This window comes from Zeugodacus cucurbitae, chromosome 2 (assembly GCF_028554725.1).
Source record: "Zeugodacus cucurbitae isolate PBARC_wt_2022May chromosome 2, idZeuCucr1.2, whole genome shotgun sequence".
Classification (NCBI taxonomy): domain Eukaryota; kingdom Metazoa; phylum Arthropoda; class Insecta; order Diptera; family Tephritidae; genus Zeugodacus; species Zeugodacus cucurbitae.
In genome coordinates, this window is record NC_071667.1 from 82,572,590 (window position 1) to 82,595,529 (window position 22,940).

General features: G+C 33.2%; 1 protein-coding gene and 2 long non-coding RNA genes across 24 annotated transcripts in view; 1 reads left to right on the forward strand and 2 right to left on the reverse strand.

Moving 5' to 3' along the window:
- Positions 1–22,940, forward strand: part of Mical_4 (F-actin-monooxygenase Mical) — an 80,353-nt gene that overhangs the window by 28,632 nt on the left and 28,781 nt on the right. For 7 of the 21 annotated variants that reach the window (XR_008470592.1, XR_008470590.1, XR_008470594.1 and 4 more), the window contains exons 4-5: positions 1,238–1,385; positions 11,963–11,998. Coding sequence is in view for 6 of the 21 variants with exons in the window: in XM_011196183.3 (XP_011194485.2) it covers positions 22,899–22,912 (14 nt within the window). In the remaining 15 variants the exon portion in view is untranslated. Of the gene's footprint in view, positions 1–1,237; positions 1,386–11,962; positions 11,999–22,314; positions 22,913–22,940 lie in introns of those variants that run through there. The other 14 variants (XR_008470598.1, XR_008470599.1, XM_011196149.3 and 11 more) reach the window with 8 other exon arrangements.
- LOC105219757 (uncharacterized) lies at positions 2,082–3,158 on the reverse strand. 2 transcript variants are annotated; one of them, XR_008470611.1, is made up of 2 exons: positions 2,593–3,158; positions 2,082–2,490 (listed from the first exon to the last, which is right to left on the reverse strand). It is a non-coding gene; the product is annotated as an uncharacterized LOC105219757 (long non-coding RNA). The 2 variants fall into 2 exon arrangements; XR_003752947.2 differs by having other exon boundaries at positions 2,550–3,158.
- Positions 5,445–6,080, reverse strand: LOC105219764 (uncharacterized). Its single transcript, XR_852213.3, has 2 exons — positions 5,723–6,080; positions 5,445–5,640 (listed from the first exon to the last, which is right to left on the reverse strand). It is a non-coding gene; the product is annotated as an uncharacterized LOC105219764 (long non-coding RNA).

Consider the following 22,940-nt stretch of genomic DNA (forward strand, 5'->3'; position numbering starts at 1 on the left):
AATTTTTTTAGTAACTGTATCCTGTAATTAATAAAAATATTTTCAATAAGTCAAAATTTTTTCGAAATTCGAAAGTAAACATTTTGATTTTAGAGGTTAACTTCGAAAAACTGAGAATGATTTTTTTTACTTATGACTCGAATCTATCGGAAAAAAATAGTTTGGTCCAATATCAAGTCAATTGCTTTACAGTGTTATTCATCAGTTTATATAGCAAAGACCTCAAGCTTTAAAGAAATAAGCGGCTCTCCGTCCAAAATAATATCAATTCTCCCTCCAAAATGATTCACTGTTTTTTTCTTTGTTTTATTTAAGGTATATGTATTTATATGTAAATCTTTATAAAAATTGCAAAAATATTCTATGGAGCGCTTGGAAGTGAAATGCATTGTTCAAAGAAAACACTAAAGCAGCTAGAAGCGGATGTTCTATGCACTATGTACATAAAAGTACTCACTCAGTGGTGCATAAGTGTGCAATGCATATGCTTATATGCACTCGAGTTTGTAAGAATATACTCGCATGTGAATGAACGTCATGCTCGCACATTTCCGACGTATTGACGATTATGGCATTTTGACGCAGTCGCTCGCTGTTCGCACAATGCAATTCCGACGAAACCATTTATGGCTGACACAAAGCGACACCAACAACAATAACAAAATGCATGACAAAAAATCGAAATAAAAACGAATTTTATTGATTTTATAGAAATATAAATATAAAGCAATAAATCTAGCATTTCAATCGGAATAAGTGCAGCGATAAGGAATTTCGTTTCTCTAACGTTTAGCAATGCGTGCAAGCGCATATAAACAATCAGTTGTATATCCAAATTTAATACCCAAATTTCTCCGTAAGTCATATGAGACACATCAAGTGTTTCGCTTTTCGCTTCATTTAGCCTCAACACGAACGAACCCGTCTAGTTGTTGTCAAAGTGTGCCTCAAATGCAACTGCAACTACAAATTGTGGCGCGAATTCTAAGAAACAGCCAGCCAGCTGCCACTTAGCTCTCCCTCCGCCATAATAAATTGATTTTAAAGCGTGTTAGCTGGTCGAACAAATTATTCAGCAACTGGCGTTGATTACAAGCGAGCCACACTTTCTCCGCCAGTTGTCATTGCACTGTTGTTGCGTCTCCACTTTATATTTTTAATCAAACTTATTTTTAGTTTTTTGCTTACTGCAGTCGTCTAGCAAATTCATGGTCAACCTTAAAAATTTCCATTTCAGAAATTCATTCATACACACACCGTTAGCCAAGCCGTACGCAAACGTTTTGAGTGTAGAGATTGTGCAAGCGCACCAAGTGGCAAGCAAGTTGCTTGCCACATGCAACACAGCGGGTCAATAAAAGCCTGCTCACACAACCGGCAATCATGTAAGTACACGAGAAATATCACACAATATTGTAACACACTAAGTGATAGCAGCTATATACTAGTAGCTCCATGTGAACAAGTGCGTAAGTGTGCGACGTAATGAAAATAAAAGCGAAACAAAATGAAAATGAAATTTCCTGCCAGCAAAATTATGTGCATAACTCCATGCGTGCCTGTAGCGCTGTGCGTACAAGTTTAAATACACATATGCGTGTGTGTTTGTGTTAACTCAGTGTGTAAGCCAAGTCCCCGAGTCTGCACATTCAGCCGCAACATTCGCGTTTGCCTCACGTCATTGTGCGTAAAAATCACAATTTTTCACCTCACTTGCAACGCAAGTCAAGTGGTATTGGTCACGATGATGATTGCCTCTTGGCTGTTGAACATTTGTTGGCAGCGAGCAATAGTTTACAGTGTGACATAAAAGTAGATAACTACTTGTATCTATCCCATCTTGTAATGATAACAAATCTTTCTCCCACTAAATAAATCCATACTTTTCTCAAGTTCAGATCCTAAGGCAAAAAGTACTGATCCTAAGATATGAAATTCAGATGCTTCAGATTCTAAGACATGAAAGAGCCAAAGGCGATCTCAAAAATCGAGTTTCAGAAGTTTTGCGACGATTAGGAGAAGCGCTGACATAAGTGATTAATATCGAAAGGCAACAACCTTAATATAGACGAATCAATAAATATTTTTCAAAACACGAAAATTATCGTTATTTATTGAACACACTTCGTATATTCTTTGTGATCACTGACTATCTAAGAAAATCTTTTTCTTCCACCAAATTCATTATCGCAGTTTTCAAATTCAAATTATTGTACTCGAAACTTGTTGAAACCACAGTATCGCCTCCAAGCGTATTGTCGCTCATAAGTCTCACGTCCACAGCCGATTTCTTCCATACAACATATTGGCAATGGCAACACCAATAAGTTACAGTCACGTCTGCGAGTGCATTGCCTTATTGTGAACGTTGTTGTTGTATTTTACATTTACAATTTTCTTCGATTACGCATTGTTGCTGGAAATTTAGTATATATCATTGACTAAGCAGTGACTGCTGTCGTTGTCCGTCTTGGGAAATTAGGCAGCATTCTGAAACACAAACAGACATAAACAAATAAATAAATAAGCATTGAAAGTCAATAAGCAACTTCTCTGCAGTTTATCAATTCTGACGAGTACACATATACACACACGTATATAGATAAGTCCGCATATTTATTTTCCTGTGCTTATTTGCTTGCGCATATTGAGAAGAGAAAATTTTCAATTTCAATTTCAACAACCCCATTTTCAATGTTATCCCACACCATTTTGTTTGCTTCCAAAGGACAAACACATTTTACTAATGCTAACAACTATTGACTGCGAAATATGCGGGGGAGGGGGAACTCGTTCGTTGAATTCATTCCGTGCTGTCAGTTGCCGCTGTCACGCACTAATGCGGCGTTGACAATGTCTGCCTGCTGCCATTTGAAGTTGTTCTTGCTTTTGCTTTGTTTACACTTGCACACATTTGTCCGTCTCTGTATTTGCTGTCTGCATGAGTCAGCTGTTCAAATGCAGTTGTTCCCCACATGAAATACTCCTTTGAAAATTTAAAAGCTTAACACAAACTCGTTTGCACAAGGAAAAGTCAGTTTTTACTTTCTTGTTCCGTTACTGCAGTCTCCCATCTCGCTGTGAACTCGCACGCTTCTTTGTCATTTAGTGCAGGCTTTTAGCAATTACAAGTCTACTCGTTGGCTTTATTAGTTGGAATAGTCGGATGTAAACAAATCCTGTCAGAGAAAACAAAACGAGTGCACGAGTTCAGCGAGCGCAACAACAAACTTACAATGTTCTTTGTTCCGTCTAGTACACCTGAGAGAAGAGCATGTTTCTTTGTTTGTTTGTTTTCAAATTTATTTACTCGCTTGTGATTTATGTATGTAATAAGGGAAATTATGTGCGCTTTAGACTGAATTTATTTATGGCAACGAAACCATCTGTCATAATAATATTTATATGAAAAAATATAAATAAAATTTAATTTTCTTTGAAAAAATAAAACAAAATTTGTCGAAAAAAGAATTAAAATATTTTTTCTGAAAAAAAAATTAAATAAAAATTTCTCCCAAACAATAAAATAAAATTTTCCCCGAAAAATATTTTTTTGATATTATGCGGATCTAGGGGTAAGGAATGAAAAGGATTTTAATCTGGCCAAGCACTTTCAACTCGGCAGCATTCCTCAAATAAAATGTTGGGAAATGTTTGCCGTTGCAACTACACATTTTTTCAAATACTTTAAGCTGGCAACACCACTAAACAAGCTGCATTTTTTACTTTTTAGTCCAAATTCATTTTTTGTAAACTCGCGTGAGACTAACATTTTTCATTTCTAACATTTTTTTAAATGCATTTTCTTTGTCAGTTTAAGATAAATCTATAACAATTACCTACAAACTAAAAAAGTGACAGCCATGTCTTCCCCTACAATGCGGATAATATGCAATTACAAGTAGTTCATGTACAATGATGCGGAAAATGTTTATGAGAAATGCCGTAGACAATGTCGACGACGAGCAATGCACTGAGACACGAGTCAATGATATGTAGCATAACAAAACTAACTTGATGATAGCATGAATCATCTCATTGGCGAGACGAATTGTCAGTTAGACAAACAGACATGTGGGGAGGCAGCGCTACAGGCAACTTGACAGGCTAACTGCCTGCCTTTGTTGTCGTCAACTTATGCGCTGTGTGCAACAGATCGGGTCAACAACACATCCGTCCGACCTCCGCGCGCTCACTGCAAGCGAGGCAATACAAAGTTTCATAAATTCAAGTACATGTCTGCATATATTTAATGTATAATGTACTCACACAAAGGCGTCTATGTGGCAGTAAACTTAAAGGCATCTTAATTTAGTCAAATGTCTAATTGGCCCCCCACATGCCACACCCGGCGGCGGTCGGTCGGTTGGTCGCTCGCTCGTCCTCCGCCTTTTTTTGTAGACAGTTAAAAATGCATTTCATCATTTCTTTCTTTTGTTCACAAATGCGACTTATTGAGCTGAGACGAACGACCCGACGACAATTAATTAATGACCAGCGTACAATAGCATTTTAAGATGTGCTGTCCGTTCGCCAGTAACTCTGCTTTGGTTGAATGCTGTGTGCGGTGCGCGGCGCCAATAACTAGAGTAGTAGGCACTAATTGCATTTAAATGAATCATTGTGACACTAATTACTACTGCGCTCGTGCATGTTGTTGTACAACTATGGTATTTTTGGATTCCGGACAAGCGTTCGTTTGTAGATGAGCTCTCAAATCGGAAATGTTTTTCACTCTGCTTATTTGTATTAATGATTGTCATAAACGCCATAAATGTACGAAGATCAGGGTAAAGCGGTAGCCACTATTTTGGTCATAACAATCTCAGTTGCTCAGTAGATCTCTTCAATTGTTGTACAAGTATCATTGATTTGTTAAGTGTGTAATTTGCCGCGTGCTTTGTATGTCCAATTTTGGCTGCGATCAATGTCGCATGTGAATGACGAGGACACTGACTGTGCTATGAAGTAACATTTAAGAAACATATCAATAAACATACAAAAAATACGAACGTAGGAAGTATCGATAGAAAAATGTTAGTTTTGTTGTGAATTTTTCAGTGTTTCAAAAAGTATCAAATTTGGTCGTGAAAAGTTCAGAGGATTTCCGCTTCTCTGTTTTATAAACCTCTTCATATGAAAGTGATCGCTTTTTCTTTGATTTGTTGGAGAGAGAGAAATATTTATACTTATTATTATATTTATTTATATTATATTATTTATTTATTTTTAAATAAGTATACACTGGTTCAGGATGTCTTTCAATAAAGTTTCTCGTTCCATTGGTTCCTTTCGCCTTGGTCTGTTGTATGATATTGACACAAATTTGTCTAGTATCTGCTTCCACTGATTTTTGATATCCCTCTCTATAACCTATTTCTTTGTATCTTTCGTTTTTGCTTGATTCACCCAAATAAATAAATACAAATCACTATTGTACCATGTAATTTATCACATAAAATTTTCTATTTATATAATTTTAAATTGAATTATTTATCTTTGCATAGCCATTTTATGTTTGCATAAGATTCTCCTATTGTATAAGCCCATAAAGAGTTATCTATGCGTATTTTACAAACATCACTCCTCACACAATACTTCGTTTTTTGCTTCCTCTAAATCTCCACAAATCGCTTCTCGCTAAATTATGTCATAGGCATTAATCATTAATTGCTTGTTTATTAATTTTCGCTTTTATGCAAATTATTTCCATTATACTTACTACTCCGCTGTGTAAATTGTTAACTTGAATGTTTGCCATGGTGGACGCCGATTATCAACATTTGCCATTTTTTTATACATTTTATTTTCTTATAAATGTTTTTCAATCTTCATTTACACCTGCACATCTTTATTGGCTATGCTTGTTGTTGTTGCCTTTGAGTATTTTTTGAATGTGCTTTGATTTCATTTATTTTCGGTGGGTAATTTATATGTCACATGGCTCATCAGTTATTGGGTTTTCGTTTACTTTGTAATTAAGAAATTGGTGTGAAGTTCACAACTCGTTAGCTAGCAGTAAGTGTATCAACGAGCTGGTGGCATTTGGTCAAGGCTATTGTAACACTTTCATTTTTGTAGAGTTTGAATCGTTGAAATCAATTAAACTGATTGATTGCAAATATAATTTCGCGTTTCGGGTATTAAGGAGATCAATTTTATAATTAACTCGAACGATTTCAATATGCATATGTATGTATATGTTGTGTATGATATGATTATCTCCAACGAGTTATTAATATATTTCTCTACGTAGATTTATGTTTATTAAGTATTCATCGGACATATATTTCTTGCTTTTTGAAAAAAGCATGTTTTCTGAAGCTTAAAGGAGTCGCCACAATTTTTTAGTTTTTTGTTTGTTCTCACTGGCAGCTATCCACTTACATTCAAAACGATGCTGTCTGCAGTCCAAGTTGCCAATATTGCACTTGTCATTGGTTGTTTGTTGCCATTTGTTATTTTCTTTGTTGGTCCATTGGCGCTGTCTGTTTGGTTTTTGTGACTTTTTTGGCCACTGCGGTACTTAAAGATTCAAATTTAAACTGCGTGTTTGTATGTATCTATTTGAAGCGCTTTTTCAAACTTAGGTAAAAAAAAATAGATTTCTAAGCTTTTAGCTAACAGCTAGCATCCGCTGAGATTTTTAATTTTTATAAATGTTTTAAGAAAATTCTAACCTGAAATTTTTACTTATTTTGTGTTTACTTTCTATAGTATATAATAGTCTTTGAACTGAAATTACAAGATACACTGAGATAGTGAGTAATGCTCAAAACTTGCTGTACTGAGAAATGACAGGTTGCTTCACAGAGGGAGATTTTATTAAGAAAGAATTAATTGGTTGGATGTTTTATAAGATTTGCATCAAGATGCCATCATTAAGTCGAGAAAATCGTGACAGTGATCATTTTTATATGCCTGAAATTACTTATATTTATTCTTACATACAAAGCTATGTAGAATCAGACAATAAGATTAAGGTACAAATATATATTGAATCTAGTAAATTTCCATAACGTTATGTATGTACTTACATCTATCATAATAATTGTTTTATTCTGTAATTTAATTGATGCACTTTAATCAGAGAATGTAAAATATAGAGAAGGTTCAATTGCGGACCAGCGTGTGAATTGTCAAAAACTAACAAAATCCTATAAGCGAGTTTCACCACGGCTGGCTCGGAAGGAGAAATATTAACAGTGCCTCGTAACAGAGCTGAGTATTAATTGAAAAATATGCTCAGAGGTTTACATTTCTATTATTGACGCATGTTAGGCTCTTTGTTTATATGTTGATGCATTTATATGCTTACTATATACATATGTACATACAACTGACATGAAATTCGTTTTGCGGATACTTATGAATGCATCCACAATTGAAAACATTATGCGATTTCAGAGGTATATTTGTAAAAAAAATATTCAAACGGACCCACATATTTATGTCATATTGTATAATAATATACATATGTATGTACATACTTTCATAAAAATATGTTTTATATTTTTATATTTACTAAATACATTTCGTATAACACTAAAATGAACTACATATTTCGTAACTTAAACTTGCATATACATATGTATATCTATATACATAAGCATTTACGTGTGTACATACATATGTAGATATGTCTTCAAAAATTCGAATAGTATCATTATCACTTATCAGTGAAGGTCATGTCACATGTGCGCGCATTTCTCTGTATGCATATACATACATATGTTTGTATGTCACTGAACAAACACACAAACTTACATTTGCATATGCGTGCACGTAAATCTGCCAACCATCACAAAAAATCAAAAGCATTGTTCTACAAAAACAACGAGCGCCTCAAACGCATAAGCAGCATCACAAGTCAATATGGCAGCCAATCAACGAAGCCAAATTTTGTAATAAATACAACAAAAACATTTTCATTCATGAACGCAAGCGCACATTCACTTGGCAAAGTTGCTTCATTCATAAAAGCAACGCCATACACATCTCCCCGCGCATACGCATGTCCACAAACGTCTTTTCGCGACGATGACAAAAATCATAAATTGAAGATTTTTCTAATGTTCCATCCAGAAGGAAAATTTGCAACATCACAAAAACCTAGGTACAAAAATGGCAACATAGCCCTTGAGTCGATTTTAAATATTTTTCAACAAAAATTCTTTGGCTGGCAAAAATTTATGTCGATATGTTTGCATGCTCATACATATCCATACATATTTACGACAAGCCGATTTTCTACCAACAACACAATGTTGCGTCGCTTTGGCATTGCGCAGGCGGCCATCACTTTTTCGACACATCGAGTTTTACAGGGCCGCTTCAAGTGATCCCGCCGTAATAATATTTGCGCTTAATATGTATGTACAAATTTTGAAGTATTAATTGGTTATCTATATAATTAAATGCATTTTAATATCTGCCAACATATTAAATCATGTTTAGAATAATTACTATTGATCTTTTAAAGAAACAAGGCATAAAACTTAAAGACATTATATGTTGGACATCTGGGCCTCTTTGCCTGCGTACGCTCCACATTCCTTACAGCTCTTTGACATGAACACAAAAAAATCATAAGCTACGGCCATTCGTCGTTGTCCGTGGCAACGAAGATCTTGTATGAAGCCATGAGTACACATATTTATTTACATACATACATACATATATTGAATGTTGACAAATTGACATATAGACACAATTCGAATGGTTCTTTTGTTTACATGTGCACATATGTATGTAACTACGAACGTACGTTTATCATTTTGTAATAATTTACATACATATGTATGTATGATAATATATGACATTTTAATGACTAAAGTAAATAAAGGTAGTATTATTATGTTACATTTAAATAAGAATATAAAGTAATTTAGTTTTTTGTATATTGTAAAGAATTACATATGTATGTGCGCATGTGCCCTCATATCAATTATCAACAAAATATCTATAAATTATATGCAAAAAAGTCATATGCGCATTGTATATAGGCAAATATGTAAGTGTACAGTTCCTAACATAGAAATTAACACAATTTTTCTCATTTAACACTGCAAACGCTTAATTCTGCTATTTTCTAGCCCTCTGATGTTAAACAGTGGTGAAACTTCCTTATAGAATTCTGTGGTGAAACTTCCTTATAGAAACGAGTACCCCTTCGAAAAGCAAATTAGTGTGGCCAACTAGCCCGCCGTGAAACTTCTCTATATTTTACATTCTCTGCTTTAATACACATATACCATATGTAGCTCTACTTATACATATATTTCGATGTAAGTATAGGGAATATAACTGGTTTCACTTACTTATATAAAGTTACTGTTGAGTTAAGAATACTACACAGATACATATGTACACTTCTCTATAGTATATATAAATACTCGTATGAGTTCGTCTTGAGTCGTGTCATTGCATTTAGTCATTCATTGAACTGAAATAGTAAGCGGTAAAATTTGTATTTTATTATTGTTATCGGCGCCAAGGCAACGCAGCTTGCACATATTGCCATCTTTCTGCATTAGTGTTGCTATCCCGATCCCGATTTTAGCTGGTCCTCTTGAGGACAGTCAATAAAACAAATACGAAGAATGGGAGCCAAATGAGAAGACTTAAGCTTAATGCAGCTCGCTGTGAATCAATTGATGAATTTAGTTAATTAGCAAATAATCGAATGGATCTAGACAAAATAATTTTTGGGTCTTGAAAACTCAATGATAATTTTTTCCCAAACACAACAGCTGCAGTTTAGCTATTCCTAATATAGATATAGCTTAGCTATTCATTATATAAAGTGCTGCAACGAGTAAATTTGAGTTTTTTTCTATAAAGGAAAAAATCATCCATAACTCTAAACCCGAAATTCGCCACACTGCAAGCATTTAGCTTTGCTGCCAGTCAACTCACCTGAACATCTACTCAATCATGCTTTGGTAATTACATCGACCTCTTGGGATCGCAAGATTTCGCATCACCTCGGCGGCGAACGTAAAACCAACATCACGATGACTACAGTTGCACTTGCAACCTGTACGTGCAACGAAATCGAGTAATCGCAGCCACTGGAAACCATTTGGGCGAGTGGCGTGTTGTTGGACTCTCGACTGTGGTCTTGCTGGCTATAGCTGAGTTTAGTTCAAATTTAATGCTCCGCTATGGACTGACTCTGCAAACGCGGCATTCCTACCTCGCATTTTGTAGCAACAGCGTCTCAGCCATGGCTCACGTTAATGGCATCTAATGTTTTTGTGGTTTTGCTTTGTTCCATTTTTATTTACCGCTATCTATCAGACATTCAGGTTGGGTGCACACTTCCAATTTTATTGGCAGGCAGGTTGGGCGAGCCGCCACCGCGCCGGCGTTGATTATTATAATTTTCGCCGTAGTTCGATTACCGCGGATAGGTGCACACATACATACATATGTATCTATGTATATGTGTTTCGATAAGTACCTACATATGTATGTGCATAAATATCTTCAAAAGTTTCCATCACCTGTGCGCGCTTTATTATGCTCACTAAAATGGGCGGAACGAAGATTGTGAATTTTTGCGCTTTAAGAAATGGTTTTCGAATTTTCTGCAGACTTTTTTAATTATTTTTCTATTTCAATCAAATATATCATGAATATTTAAATGTTGTCAGTTGTTTTCAATTTATTTTCGCGACAAATTTTTTTAGTACAAAATATTTGGAATACCAATCTTGAGGAATTAATCAATTTGTTATTTATAGCTTATTATTTGCATCAAAGCAATCGACGGATAGTGCTGTGAGCATCTGATGACAAATTTCCGAGTGTGGCATGAACCTTAAAATAAACTATTTAGTAGTCTTTAGTGTCTAATAGTAGTGTATAAATATGTGTGTTCGGAAATTTTAAGATATCGAAATTAATGTAGACGTATGAATAAATATTATTTTATCAGAAAACGAAAATTCCCAGTATTTTTTGACACTTCATATAGCAGAGAGGCTGAAGTATTAATATCGTTTTAGAGAAAATGTAGACTGAAATAATTGAAAATATTAAAAAATATTTAGTTAAATTATTAATATTTTATTATTATGTTGAAATTAAGTGAAATCAATTCTCAGTTCTTAAAACAACAAAAAATCATTTGTTGTTTTTGGAAAATATTAGGTTAAACGCTACCCAAAAATCAATATTTTATTACAATTATTCGACTCTTATCTATAATCATTTATTTCATAGAAATGGGCTAACTGTGAGCTGATAAATATTTTGTAATGAGACACTTAACCCTTCTATGGTCAGTTTTCTCTGAACTTAAGAAATATTGTTATGTTTATAAAATAAAATATTTTCTGAAACTTTTTGATTTATAAGACGAGGACTTATTGGTCGTTCTTAAATCAACATACATCATTAAAAAAGTAACATTAGTTTAAATACGTTATGGTGAAAATTGAAGGCTTTAATAATAGAATCTTGCATAGAATTTTTTGTAACCCAGAGAAATGCAAGAAAATATTGTTGCTATCTGTTAAAGAAACAAAAAAAAAGCACAAACAATGAAAGTTTTTTTTTTAATATTTTATTCAGTAATAGGTCATTATAGGGTTAAACATATTTTGGGTATTTCCCTGTTGAACGTAACAAATTCTATTTATGATTATTTTTATGATAGCAATGAAATAACTTGTTGTATTTAATAGATGACCGGGTTAGTGGGGTATCAGCAAAGCAATGTACATAAAAACCAAAACTTTAAAGATTTCTTGCGCTACAAACCGTTTCCCAATATTTACAGTTGCTGATAATGCACTTTTTATGATAATTTGATTATGATAAGCAACATTGCAACACATTTTCACATGCATTCAAAAGTGCATTTTCTAGGCTTGGTGAATTGGAAATATATATTTACAATATATAAGTACATTTTGGAGTAATAAAAATAATTTGATATTTTTTCTACTTTCAGATAACACATGATTTTTCAGGAAATCGGCTGAATAATGTAAGTAAATGTGACAAATAATATAATCTTATTCCCATATTTATTTTAATTAAATTTAAAATAATAGTATATATTAATGTATATATGCAAGTATGCATATGCGAGTATATACCTACTTGTGATTGTGTCCAATAATTTGTTATTACAATAAAAATAAAAATAATTTCGAGCTTTCAACATAATTCAACAGCAACATAAAGCATTAAAATTGACATGAAAAGCTAACACAGTTCATAACTTAATTGAATAAAAGCATTATTTGTGTGAGTGTGTGCATGTATGTATGCAAGTGCATGGATTTAAAAATGATTGTCTACAAAGTGCCTACATGTGTACTCGCCATGTCACATTTGACACAAATTCTTAAATTTTTTCTGTCACTGCACCTTTTTTCATGTGATTGTAGTGCATATTTTATGCTGAGAATACAGGGTGAGCCGAAAGGAAACCACTATTTAGATTAGAAAATAAAAATTTCAAGGAAATTAATGTTTCTTTTTATTATTATGTAATTATTGATCTATTATATATTCATTTTTAATTTTTATTGCGCCATGCCATAGAGCCATGTAGTTTTGAATATAAATATATAAATGTTTATTGATAAATGAAAGGCAAAATATCTAAAAAATACATGTTTGTGTGTCTAAATATATATGCAAATATTTATGCAAATTTTATTACAAAATTAATATCGGGTAGCATAAACTTGGTTATGCGGAAACCTCTTGCAACAAGCAAATATGATTTTATTGTATAGAAAGTGACTTTATTCAGTACAACACTCTTAAGTTATTTGCATATAAATATGTATAAACTTAATATAATAGGTTTTAGCCTACAAAACCTCAAAGCAGTAATACTTTTCATACAAATATACTCGTAGATGTTGTTGTACTCCATCCAGTCTTTTCAAATATTGTAATAAAACACAATTATTATTACCATCATCATTACGCTGATTATTATGTCACACATTCCGCAAAATAAGTGCTGCAAAATTATGCGAATGAACAAAAAACAGCAAAATTGTGTTCCCTCTGCAGCTGGCCGATTTTTATGAGCATTAAAGCTCAACGATACACCTGTTCACACTGCGCTCTGTAGGTTTTCGTACAATATTCATTGTTTATGATTGATAGCACAATTTCGGTGGAAAAAGCAATAAATATATTATATACATAAATGTATTTCAAAATTGATAGCTGGCCATTGGTCTGGTAGACAAGCTATAAAAAAAGAGAGCAATGTTTAGAAACTTATAGAATTATAGAAATATGTATATCTGAAGTTTTATGAGATCTACATAATTCCTGCTATATCTATCAATTTTATATACATATGTATGTACAGTGTACACGTATATTTAAATGCAAAAGAACGAACATACCCTCTGACTGAAATAATCCTGATTCATATACAATAAGTGCAAATACATTTGTACACATAAATAATATGTATGCTCATCTACCCATCCCTTCCCCTTGGGGTACTCCCACACAAACCGTAGTAAAACGCTCATGAATGGCATATTACATCTCTGCAGGAAGCTGGTTTATCCTTTACACAACCGCATGTTATTGAGACCATAACGGAATTAGGTTAAACATAAGTGGGGGCGTATACATATCTATGTGTGAGTGTGTATTGGCACATGAACAATGCGCACGCGAACCTATAAAACACAGAATCGTGAAAAATATAAGCGAAAGGATTCTAGGCCAGCAAGCGCACATATTTTGTATGTTTGTTAGTGAGATCTCCGTTTTCCTCTCTATTTATGAGCCTGGATAGATAGCTTTGTGGAGCTAAGGATGAACGAAAGACTTGTGTACATACTTTTCTTAACTGTATCTTTAATCATATGCATTACTTTGCCTACAGTAATTGAATAATGAGAATTACATTTATTCTGAGAGAGAGGATGGTATTAGGCAAAGCTTGGTATACATATGTATACATATTACATGCCTATTATCATTATTTGTCTTTAACAATTACTTCGCCAGTTTATTTAAATTTTCTTTTAATATTATCTTAGATGATTTGCTGCAAGCTTTGACGAATACTCGATTTATATTGGAAATATTACAAATATATATGTAACTCCAAATCCAAAGTATTTCTAATTCCAGTTTTATATTCCTTGAACATCCAATTTTCCAAACCCCATATTTCAAAATTTTAAAATTTCTAATGCCAATCAACGCGAATGTAGCCGCTGTCTTCACCAAGCTCAGTTCTATCATCAAAAACTAGAAAATTGATAGAAACTGCTTTCCAATCGATTCCAAATTATAGCTTGTCTTTATAACGCATGCTGTTTCGACGATTTCCGAACTCGCTAGACCACTAAAGCGTTTACGCTTTGACTAACTAACTACCCGGCGTGAAACGCTTTCGCTGTTTTGAACGCTGCTGATGAACGCCATCAGCCATCAACAGCACGGCCATGTGCAAGTACAATTGTGACCCAATTCCAAGCGCCAAGAATAAACGCACAAACACACACGAACACATAGCCACCGACGAGTAATAATAAAATCACTAAATTCTAGCTGTGCGCCGCTTAAACGTCGATTGAGGCATTTTCACGCGCCGTCAGCAGCAGCAACATCAAAACCAGCGGCAACGGCAGCGCCACCATAGACTACACCAGACACTACAAACAAGAATGAGAGTGGCTGAAGTGCGCTATGTTTTGCACACAGCTGCTCGGGGTGTTGTCTACACATTGGCGTTGTCTTCACCAAGAAATATATGTATCTATGTGAATGAAAATAAACAAACTTTTAGGCAACGAGGCAAGAATTTTGCAAGAAAATCTGCCGTATTCTGTCAGTAAGTCCATTGGAGCAAAACGCGTTTACATTGTTCTTCCGTTGCATCACAAGCTCTATTTCAAATAGGCGATTTCGCGTCTAAGGCAGGGTGCACATTGGAGCGATGAGTGATGGAACACAGTATAGAAGAGTGTGTGGTGCTTCGTGATTTCAGAAGCTATTGGACGCTATAAACACTCTCTCAGATATTTAGAGATAAGACATTTAGCGCTTTGAACTTTTGAAGAAGTTTGACTCCAAATCATAAAAATTGTATGTGACCAATAATCAGGAAATAACTCCATCTCTACAAACACGAAAGAAAATTTATTATTTATCACTTACTTTGTTTTGTTTTTATTTTAATTAATATTCGCTCCGCTATGCACTCAGCCTTACGAGTGTGGAAGAACTATTCGTTATCTGACACGATGCGCGTCAATTGATTTGTTCGACCTAATAGAATTGTTGTTGCGTTGCTGATTTGAATTCAATTAAAGTGCTTCCTGCCGCCACATGCACTTACATACATACAAACATACATAATTTATATGCATATGAAAATGTTTGCTGCCTCATTCGCACAATTTTATCATCATAAGTTACACAATTCGATTTGAATTGCTGCTCGATATTTGCATTTAATCTTTGCCACTAACTTACATAGTCGAGCACTTACATGTTTTTGAAGTGGTTGTTGTTAGTTTTTCTTTTGATTGCACTACTCCTTACATATTTACACATGATTACATTATTATTATGACTCTTTTGCGTTGCTGCTGTGATTTTCTTTGCTTCGACTTCGATCGCCATTAGATTGTTGAATCTATGTTGTTTTTCATTCGCAACTGAACGCTTGACATTATCTGTGTTTGAATTGGATACTTACAATTGCGATCGGCTAATGCATTCGAGTTGTCAGTTTGAGACACTTGTATGCCAGAAAGTATCACTTGGCCCATTTGAAAGTTGAATTTGAACAATCTGGAATCGATCGCTTTTTTCTTATGTATCTAAATTGTGGGTCCTTAGCTGCAGATATAGATAATTAAACAATTCTTGTAGTACAGTTCTTAGCTTGAAATTTATTTATTTTTATGAGTTTAAATGTGCCGAGGTTTGAATTTGTTGATGAAACAACACATGAACTCAGGGAGGAAAATGAGAATATTTTAGACATGACATCTTTACATCCCTCCAAAGAAGTTTTAAGCAATAATGAAAATATGGTAGACTATAATGCGAAACACTCCAACATGGCAAACCATATCGAGCTCCAGAAATATATTCGGTCAAAACTACTTTGAAATAAATCGACTACATCTTAACATCGGTTTTAGATGACTTGATTATAACTCCAATATTTGACCTCAAGATACTTCGAAGAAAAATAGTTTAACTGATGACAAAACTTGAGGAAAAAACAATCTTAATATTTCATAAGAATATTGAACTCAAAATTTTCAATAAAGTTGGTCCAAATAAAATTTTCCAAAAAAAGTTATTATATCTTGTGTTCAAAAAATTACGGGAATTGTAAATTTTAAAATTTCACAGATTTGGAGAGTTCAATTGTCAAATTTTTTTGGATGTAGCACTGGCATAAGTGCATAATATCGAATGAGGACTATTTTAAAGACGACAAGATTGGTGTAGACGACAGAATAAATTTTTTTTTTTCAAAAAAAGAAAAGTACCGTTATTTTGTGAATACATCTCGTTTGCTTTCACAATGTATATCAAATTGCACAGGGCGCCAACTCTTGTTTAAAATCCTATAAAGCAATTAAAACTGGTATCTTTCGCAAGCGTCCTACCAAATTATTATTTTAGTGTCTATTCTATTGGTCTAAATGTATATGTATATGTATATACATGTTATAATCAAAATACTGATTTTAAGTGAACTTTCAACAGATGGCAGGAAGCCAAAATTAATTGAATTGAATTTAATTTCGCTAACAAACCCAACACTGTCAGACAAATATTTCGCAAAACAAAAATAGTACGGACATATTTATTATAAATAAGAATATTTTAATTCATAAAAATGCCACACTTTTTCCGCACGTTGCCAAAACACATGGCATTTAATGTAAATCTTCTCGGACTTAGAATTGAAATAAATAGCATCTAAATTGTAATCTTTTTGATCAGCCACATGAAATATGGCGTGCCACAAAGCTGTCGCGCAAATATGCACAAATTAAGCAATAGCATTTAGTAAATGTACTTATTTAGTTTTTACTCGTGAATATGTATATTTTTTGCAGAAATATGTGGCAATCTTTGGGACCATAATCAGCTGGGATTCTTGTATTTCTCTAAATGAGTTTTGAGTAACTGCTTCGCTGTATTTAATTTCGAAGGTATCTAAGACACGAGTGAAAATACCTTCGTACCCTTGGAGATGTCGATAATTAAGCTATTCAAGTATTTCTAACTAGTAGGTTAACTGGCTACTTTTCCTTTTTTTGTAATAGTTACACCTTACTCGTTTCTTTAAGTGATGTTATCTCTAGAGGGTCGCTTTGTGTGCCATCGAACCACCTAAATTCGAAACTAATTCGCTCTGTTGCGCCGCAAATTTGCCCGTTTAAGTATTTTTAAATCGGCTATGAATAGATTGAAAATTATAACAAAAAAAAAAACAAATTCCTCCCTACATATGGATGAGCATATCAATCAGTTGTCTGTCGTTGTGTTTGGCTCAGTGGTGCTCTTGCGCCTCATTTGAAATATGAGCATTTCGCCCGGTCCGACGTGGCGCGGTCTGGTAAATTTGTTAAGTGTTGAAAGAGAATTTTCAAGCATAAAATATTTGTTTAGTCGTCCGTTCTACAATGCTACAAGGGCTCTTAATGTTGGCACCAATAGCTTGTGGCAGTTACAACATTGCTTTTGTGCAATCAAATTTATTTTGCTTTTTTAATAACACAAATATTAATATCATGAGGAAGAAAGAAGACGGAAGTCTAAATCGTAATTAAATTAGTTCAAAAAATTTCTTGGCGCTTCAATTAAAATTTTTGTACCAAAGAAGAGGAATATTAAATATTTTTATAACAAAATAGAAATTAAATAAATTATTATATGATGAATATGAACTGTAATTGCACTTAAAAAATTATACAGAAGCTCATAATGAAATTATTTTGCACAAATAAAAAAATATTTTTTTTTTGTATAAAGTAATTAACTTTCACTCATCATGACTATGACTATTGACTATTGATTCCCACCATAAACTCGGCTATATACCCATGCATATATACAATAAAAAACTTCATAAATGTTTAATCACTATTTTTTCTTAATATACATATCTACAAATGTGAACATACATATATACGTGTCTACAATTATCCACTACTATATTTTCATATAGTCATGCCATATATATACATATATGTAAGTCATGCCATATCATTATATAGTTTTAACCTTTTCGTAAGTAAGTAATATCAAATGCCAGTCGATAAGCATCTGTTCCATAAACAACAGTAATAACAACATAAATATTATTATTATGAAGAGACATATTTTATCGACCAAAAAACACTTGCTGTGCTTTCTTCAAGTGTTTACATGCAGTTTTCTTATCGCCCGGCATTAGTGTGAATATATGTACACACAGGTATGTATGTATTATCACGTGTGAACTAATTTCTTTGAACTACATTTTTTTTATCAATTTATGATAAACATGACTTTTGGGATAAGTGTCCCAAATACATACACGAACATATTAAAAATTTGTGTGTAACTTTTTCTATTAAATTAGTAGATATATACAATATATGTATGTTTGTCTATCTACTTAAACGAGTTAGGGCCAAGGTAGTTTAACAAAGTATACATTTTCGAAAATATTTGAAGATATTAATTACTTTCATATAACTAAGCTTTGCATATATTCATATAAATATATCTCTCTGTACAACCACCGATCTCTATAGAACATATTTCTGTTTTATCAGTTTCTGTTTGTATAGAAGAGTAGATCAGACTATTAAGACTGAAAGGTTTTCTTGCTATGCTTATATTAATGATATTTCATTAAGAGACTTTGAAGTAAATTCTTGGTTTATTTGTAATATACATACATATATTTCCATTGTACACATTGCTAATGTCAATATATATATTTATTTAACAAAATTGCTTTGATGAAATTTCTGCTTTTCCCACACTTTTTTCTCAACTGGAAAAAGTGTATATAATATTTTTATAAAAACTAAAATGTAGCTTTGCAAATATAAAATAATAAACAAAATTAATATATTTTATACGTTTATCATATATTTGGCCAACTGCCAATCCCAAACACCAATTGTAACATATGGTGGAAGACTTGAAAACACTCGCTCGATCAATGTAATCGTGCGCCCAAAATACTCACATATACATTTTTAACAATTCTGCGCTCTATTTAAATAGTATAAAAATAGTTTTGGACACAGTGCAAGTGCTTAAAATAAATATTTTATATTTATATATACTTCTGCATTAGTTTTCCTTTCATATGCGTACCTATAAATGAAAAGTGAATGTTTTTCTCGAAAAATGTTTATTTTCAAAATTGTCTCTATGAATCATCATTGCACAATCTATGTCTTTGAAATAATTTCACTATCTAAGGCAATACGGATGTGGAATTGATTTCTCCAAATGCATTCGCAAAAATCAAACAAAATCAAGGTCGCTTGTATTGAGTGTGTGCTTTTATAATTCTCCATTGCAACAAAATTGTAATTTTTCTCATTGATTTAAATTCGAATAGCCTTGAACCATTGGTTTGAAAATGTGACTGTACTCATGTCTGTTCATTATTAGAATATGCATTTATTAATTCACACCTAATAAATATTAAAACATTATTAATTTTTCAAAATTTTATTTATATTTCCGTTAAAAAGATACAAAACGTAAATGGTTCGTGTAATGGTTTATTTAAAAAAAAAACATATTTTATTATTCCTTATAATTTTCCATTTTTGTATGGAGAAACAAAAATATATATAATTTAATATAATATACAACCCTTCAATGAGATGGGGAAGAATTCATCGATACATGAGACCAAATGTTGACAAGGGACTTGGAGGAAGACATTCTATCCTACCTATTCTACTCTACCACATTCAAAGTGAAAAGTTTGGGTTTGAAGATTTTGAAAAAAATTCACTTAAAAAAGATAATGTACGAATTGTATTTAAAGTGTCTTAAGGGGCACACCTAGTGTGATGGCCTAAAAAAAGGTGATTTTTGGGAATTTTTATTAAAAAAATACTTTATCAATTATTTCAAAATTTTAAGAATATATTTATACATGTTTCAAGAATATGCAGTGAAATTTTTGAAGAAAAAAATTAAATATTTTTTAAGTTATAATCGATCTCCAAGGGCGGGAAAAAAGGTCCTTCACTGCTTCAGTGATTCCGGCCTTCTCCGTGGATGAAATCTAAAAAAAAAATTCTCGTTAAACTAGATAATATTGTCTGTACAATGACCTACGATAAAAAGAAATCAAAAATTGACAATATGGCGGCGTTTTAAAAAAAATAGTCGAATTTTACTCAAAATTTTGGTCGTTTTTGGCCTGCCAAAATTCGATTTTTTGATCAGATCAAAAATCGAGAGGTCTTTGTACGGAGAACTATATATAGAACATGTAAAAAAAATTCGATAGTGATCGGATCATTTGTTTTTGAGTAATCACTGCAGCAAATTCGGAAAATGCTGTTTCGAGAAAAACGCGTTTAAAGATAAAATGATCGTTTTCACTGTTACCGAGCGGCTGCTCTTTAAATTGCTATAACTCAAAAACTATTTGAGATATCGGTTTGAATATGAACAAAAAAAATAATTTTTTTTTTATAATTTCACACTAGGTTTGCCCCTTAATCATATTTTAAAACGCATCTAGAATCTCAAAATTTTATTAGAACTTTTCCAAAGAAATTTTTTTTATATATTTTTATGAAATAATTTTAATACATTCAAATGTATATTTTTATGCACAGTTTTCACCTAAGAAATGGCACATTTTATTGTCGACGATGAATCATCACCAGCAGACCCGTCAGCACCACCCACACACAAAAGCAACCCCGTTCTCGCGCAAATTACTGTTACACCAGAGCCAAAAGCTTTTTTTCGGTGCCATTCATTTGTTGTCTGCCCCAACAAAAATATTATTAAGAATGCGCAAATTGAAACAAAGCGAAAGTCAAATATGACGCCTGCCGGAGCAAAGAAATTCTAATAACCTCTTTTATTTTGCGAGTTTTTCCGCAGGGAAAATCAATAAGGCAAGGCATTTCCACAAACATTCTTATTTTGGGAGCGGCAAAAGGCTGTAGAACGTGCTTTTGTTGTTTTTGGCGTTGGCCTCCTTTGAGGATTCGGTAATGTGACACTTGGGCGCCAAGCGCCAAGCGGGCGTCGCACATGCCAACTAAATTCAATGACCACAGCGCTACTCGTACATATGTATGTAGCTAATTTGGTATAAAAATACAAATTTTAAATCGTATATATTTACATACATACATACATATGTATAGACTGACTTCCAAGTATTATATGTAAGTAGATATGCTTATTAGAGCGCATGGAATTTGTTTATGTTCTGAACGTCGAACGGCCCTTTAATATTGTTAAAAATAGCTCTCAAATTGTGCATAGAATAATAACTATAAGAATATACTTTTATATTAAAGTGAATGTGAAAATTCATAGAAATAGGAAAAAGGAAGATCTTCGATTCCTTCATTGTATAATATGGTGTTTCCTCGGCAAATATTAATTATGTATATGGCAAATAATTCTTAGAAATGCTGCCTCAGCCTTTGGCTGGATAAGAATCAGTTATATTCCATATCGGTTACATAGAAACGATTATCGTGGTTCTCTATTGATCGTTAGATTTTTGATAAAACACCAAACAGATTTTCTAGAGTCTATCTGCAAGATACGTTCAGAGTCTCTTCTCTTACTCCCTTAAATTATGATTTACGAAAACAATTTTCCGATTGTTCGCGTTTCTACGATCGTATAACCCTTAATCGAGGGCTTTAAATCAAATTTGTCAAATGTTTGCAAGAAGAATGCCGATAATTTGTGAATTTGTGAAACATTTTATGATCCCGTTTTGGAAAGTAAGAGACCCACTTCTTTCATTATTTCATCGAACAAACCCAATAACCGCCTACCAGCGATGCCTTTAAGTTAATTATATTTTAGTATTAGCTTTTCAAGATTAGATCTCAATAACGGCGGGCACCTCCGGATACCTTAATTCGACTAGCACTTCGATACATACTAATAAGTAAATAATATCCCTAAACACTATCCTATATTTGACTTTGATTTAAGAGTTCAAGGGTTTTGCTACTAGGCCCGTTGTAGTTCATTGGGTCAACGTACTCTTATATGTATATACATGTTTTAATACTGTTCGGGGCACAACAAATCCCCTGTCAAAACATGTGCGTGAATCGCTATCAAAAAAAACCTGATGCATGTTCATTTCAACTGCGTTGCGCGTCCACCTTTTACCTAGTGACCTGCCTTCGCAAAAGGTCTCGGTGATAAATGAATGAATGTGCGTGGCTACTAAGTGATGTCTTCAAGATTTTGCTTTTTTGATTTTGCTAAAAGTGGATTTAAACGATTTTGATGAATGTGCTTTCGTGCTTTGTTCGTGCTGTATTCTGGCTTCTCTCTCTTTACCGTTGTTTTTTTTTATTATGCGCATACACATAGTATTTTTTCTGTGCGTGATTTGTCTTTGTCTCCTTTTTATATGGTTCGAACGGTTCAACGTTTTCTTGTTGGGTTGGTCAGTGACTCATTCTCAGGTATGGTTGATATGCCAGTTATCAGAAATGTTTAGACTCACTTTAAGGAGGAGCTTCCTAAAGCATAAAGAGAATTTGCGCAAATATCGAAAGAAGCAGTATTTTTATGTCTGTTCTGTCTACATTCTTCGGCACACACTTTTCCGCGGGAATATTGGTGTGGGTCGAATTGTTGTTTTTTTCGTCGCATTGATAAATATCGGCAATCAGTAAATGGGCATGTACAGGTTGGGTCTTTTACCTTATAAAAAGTTA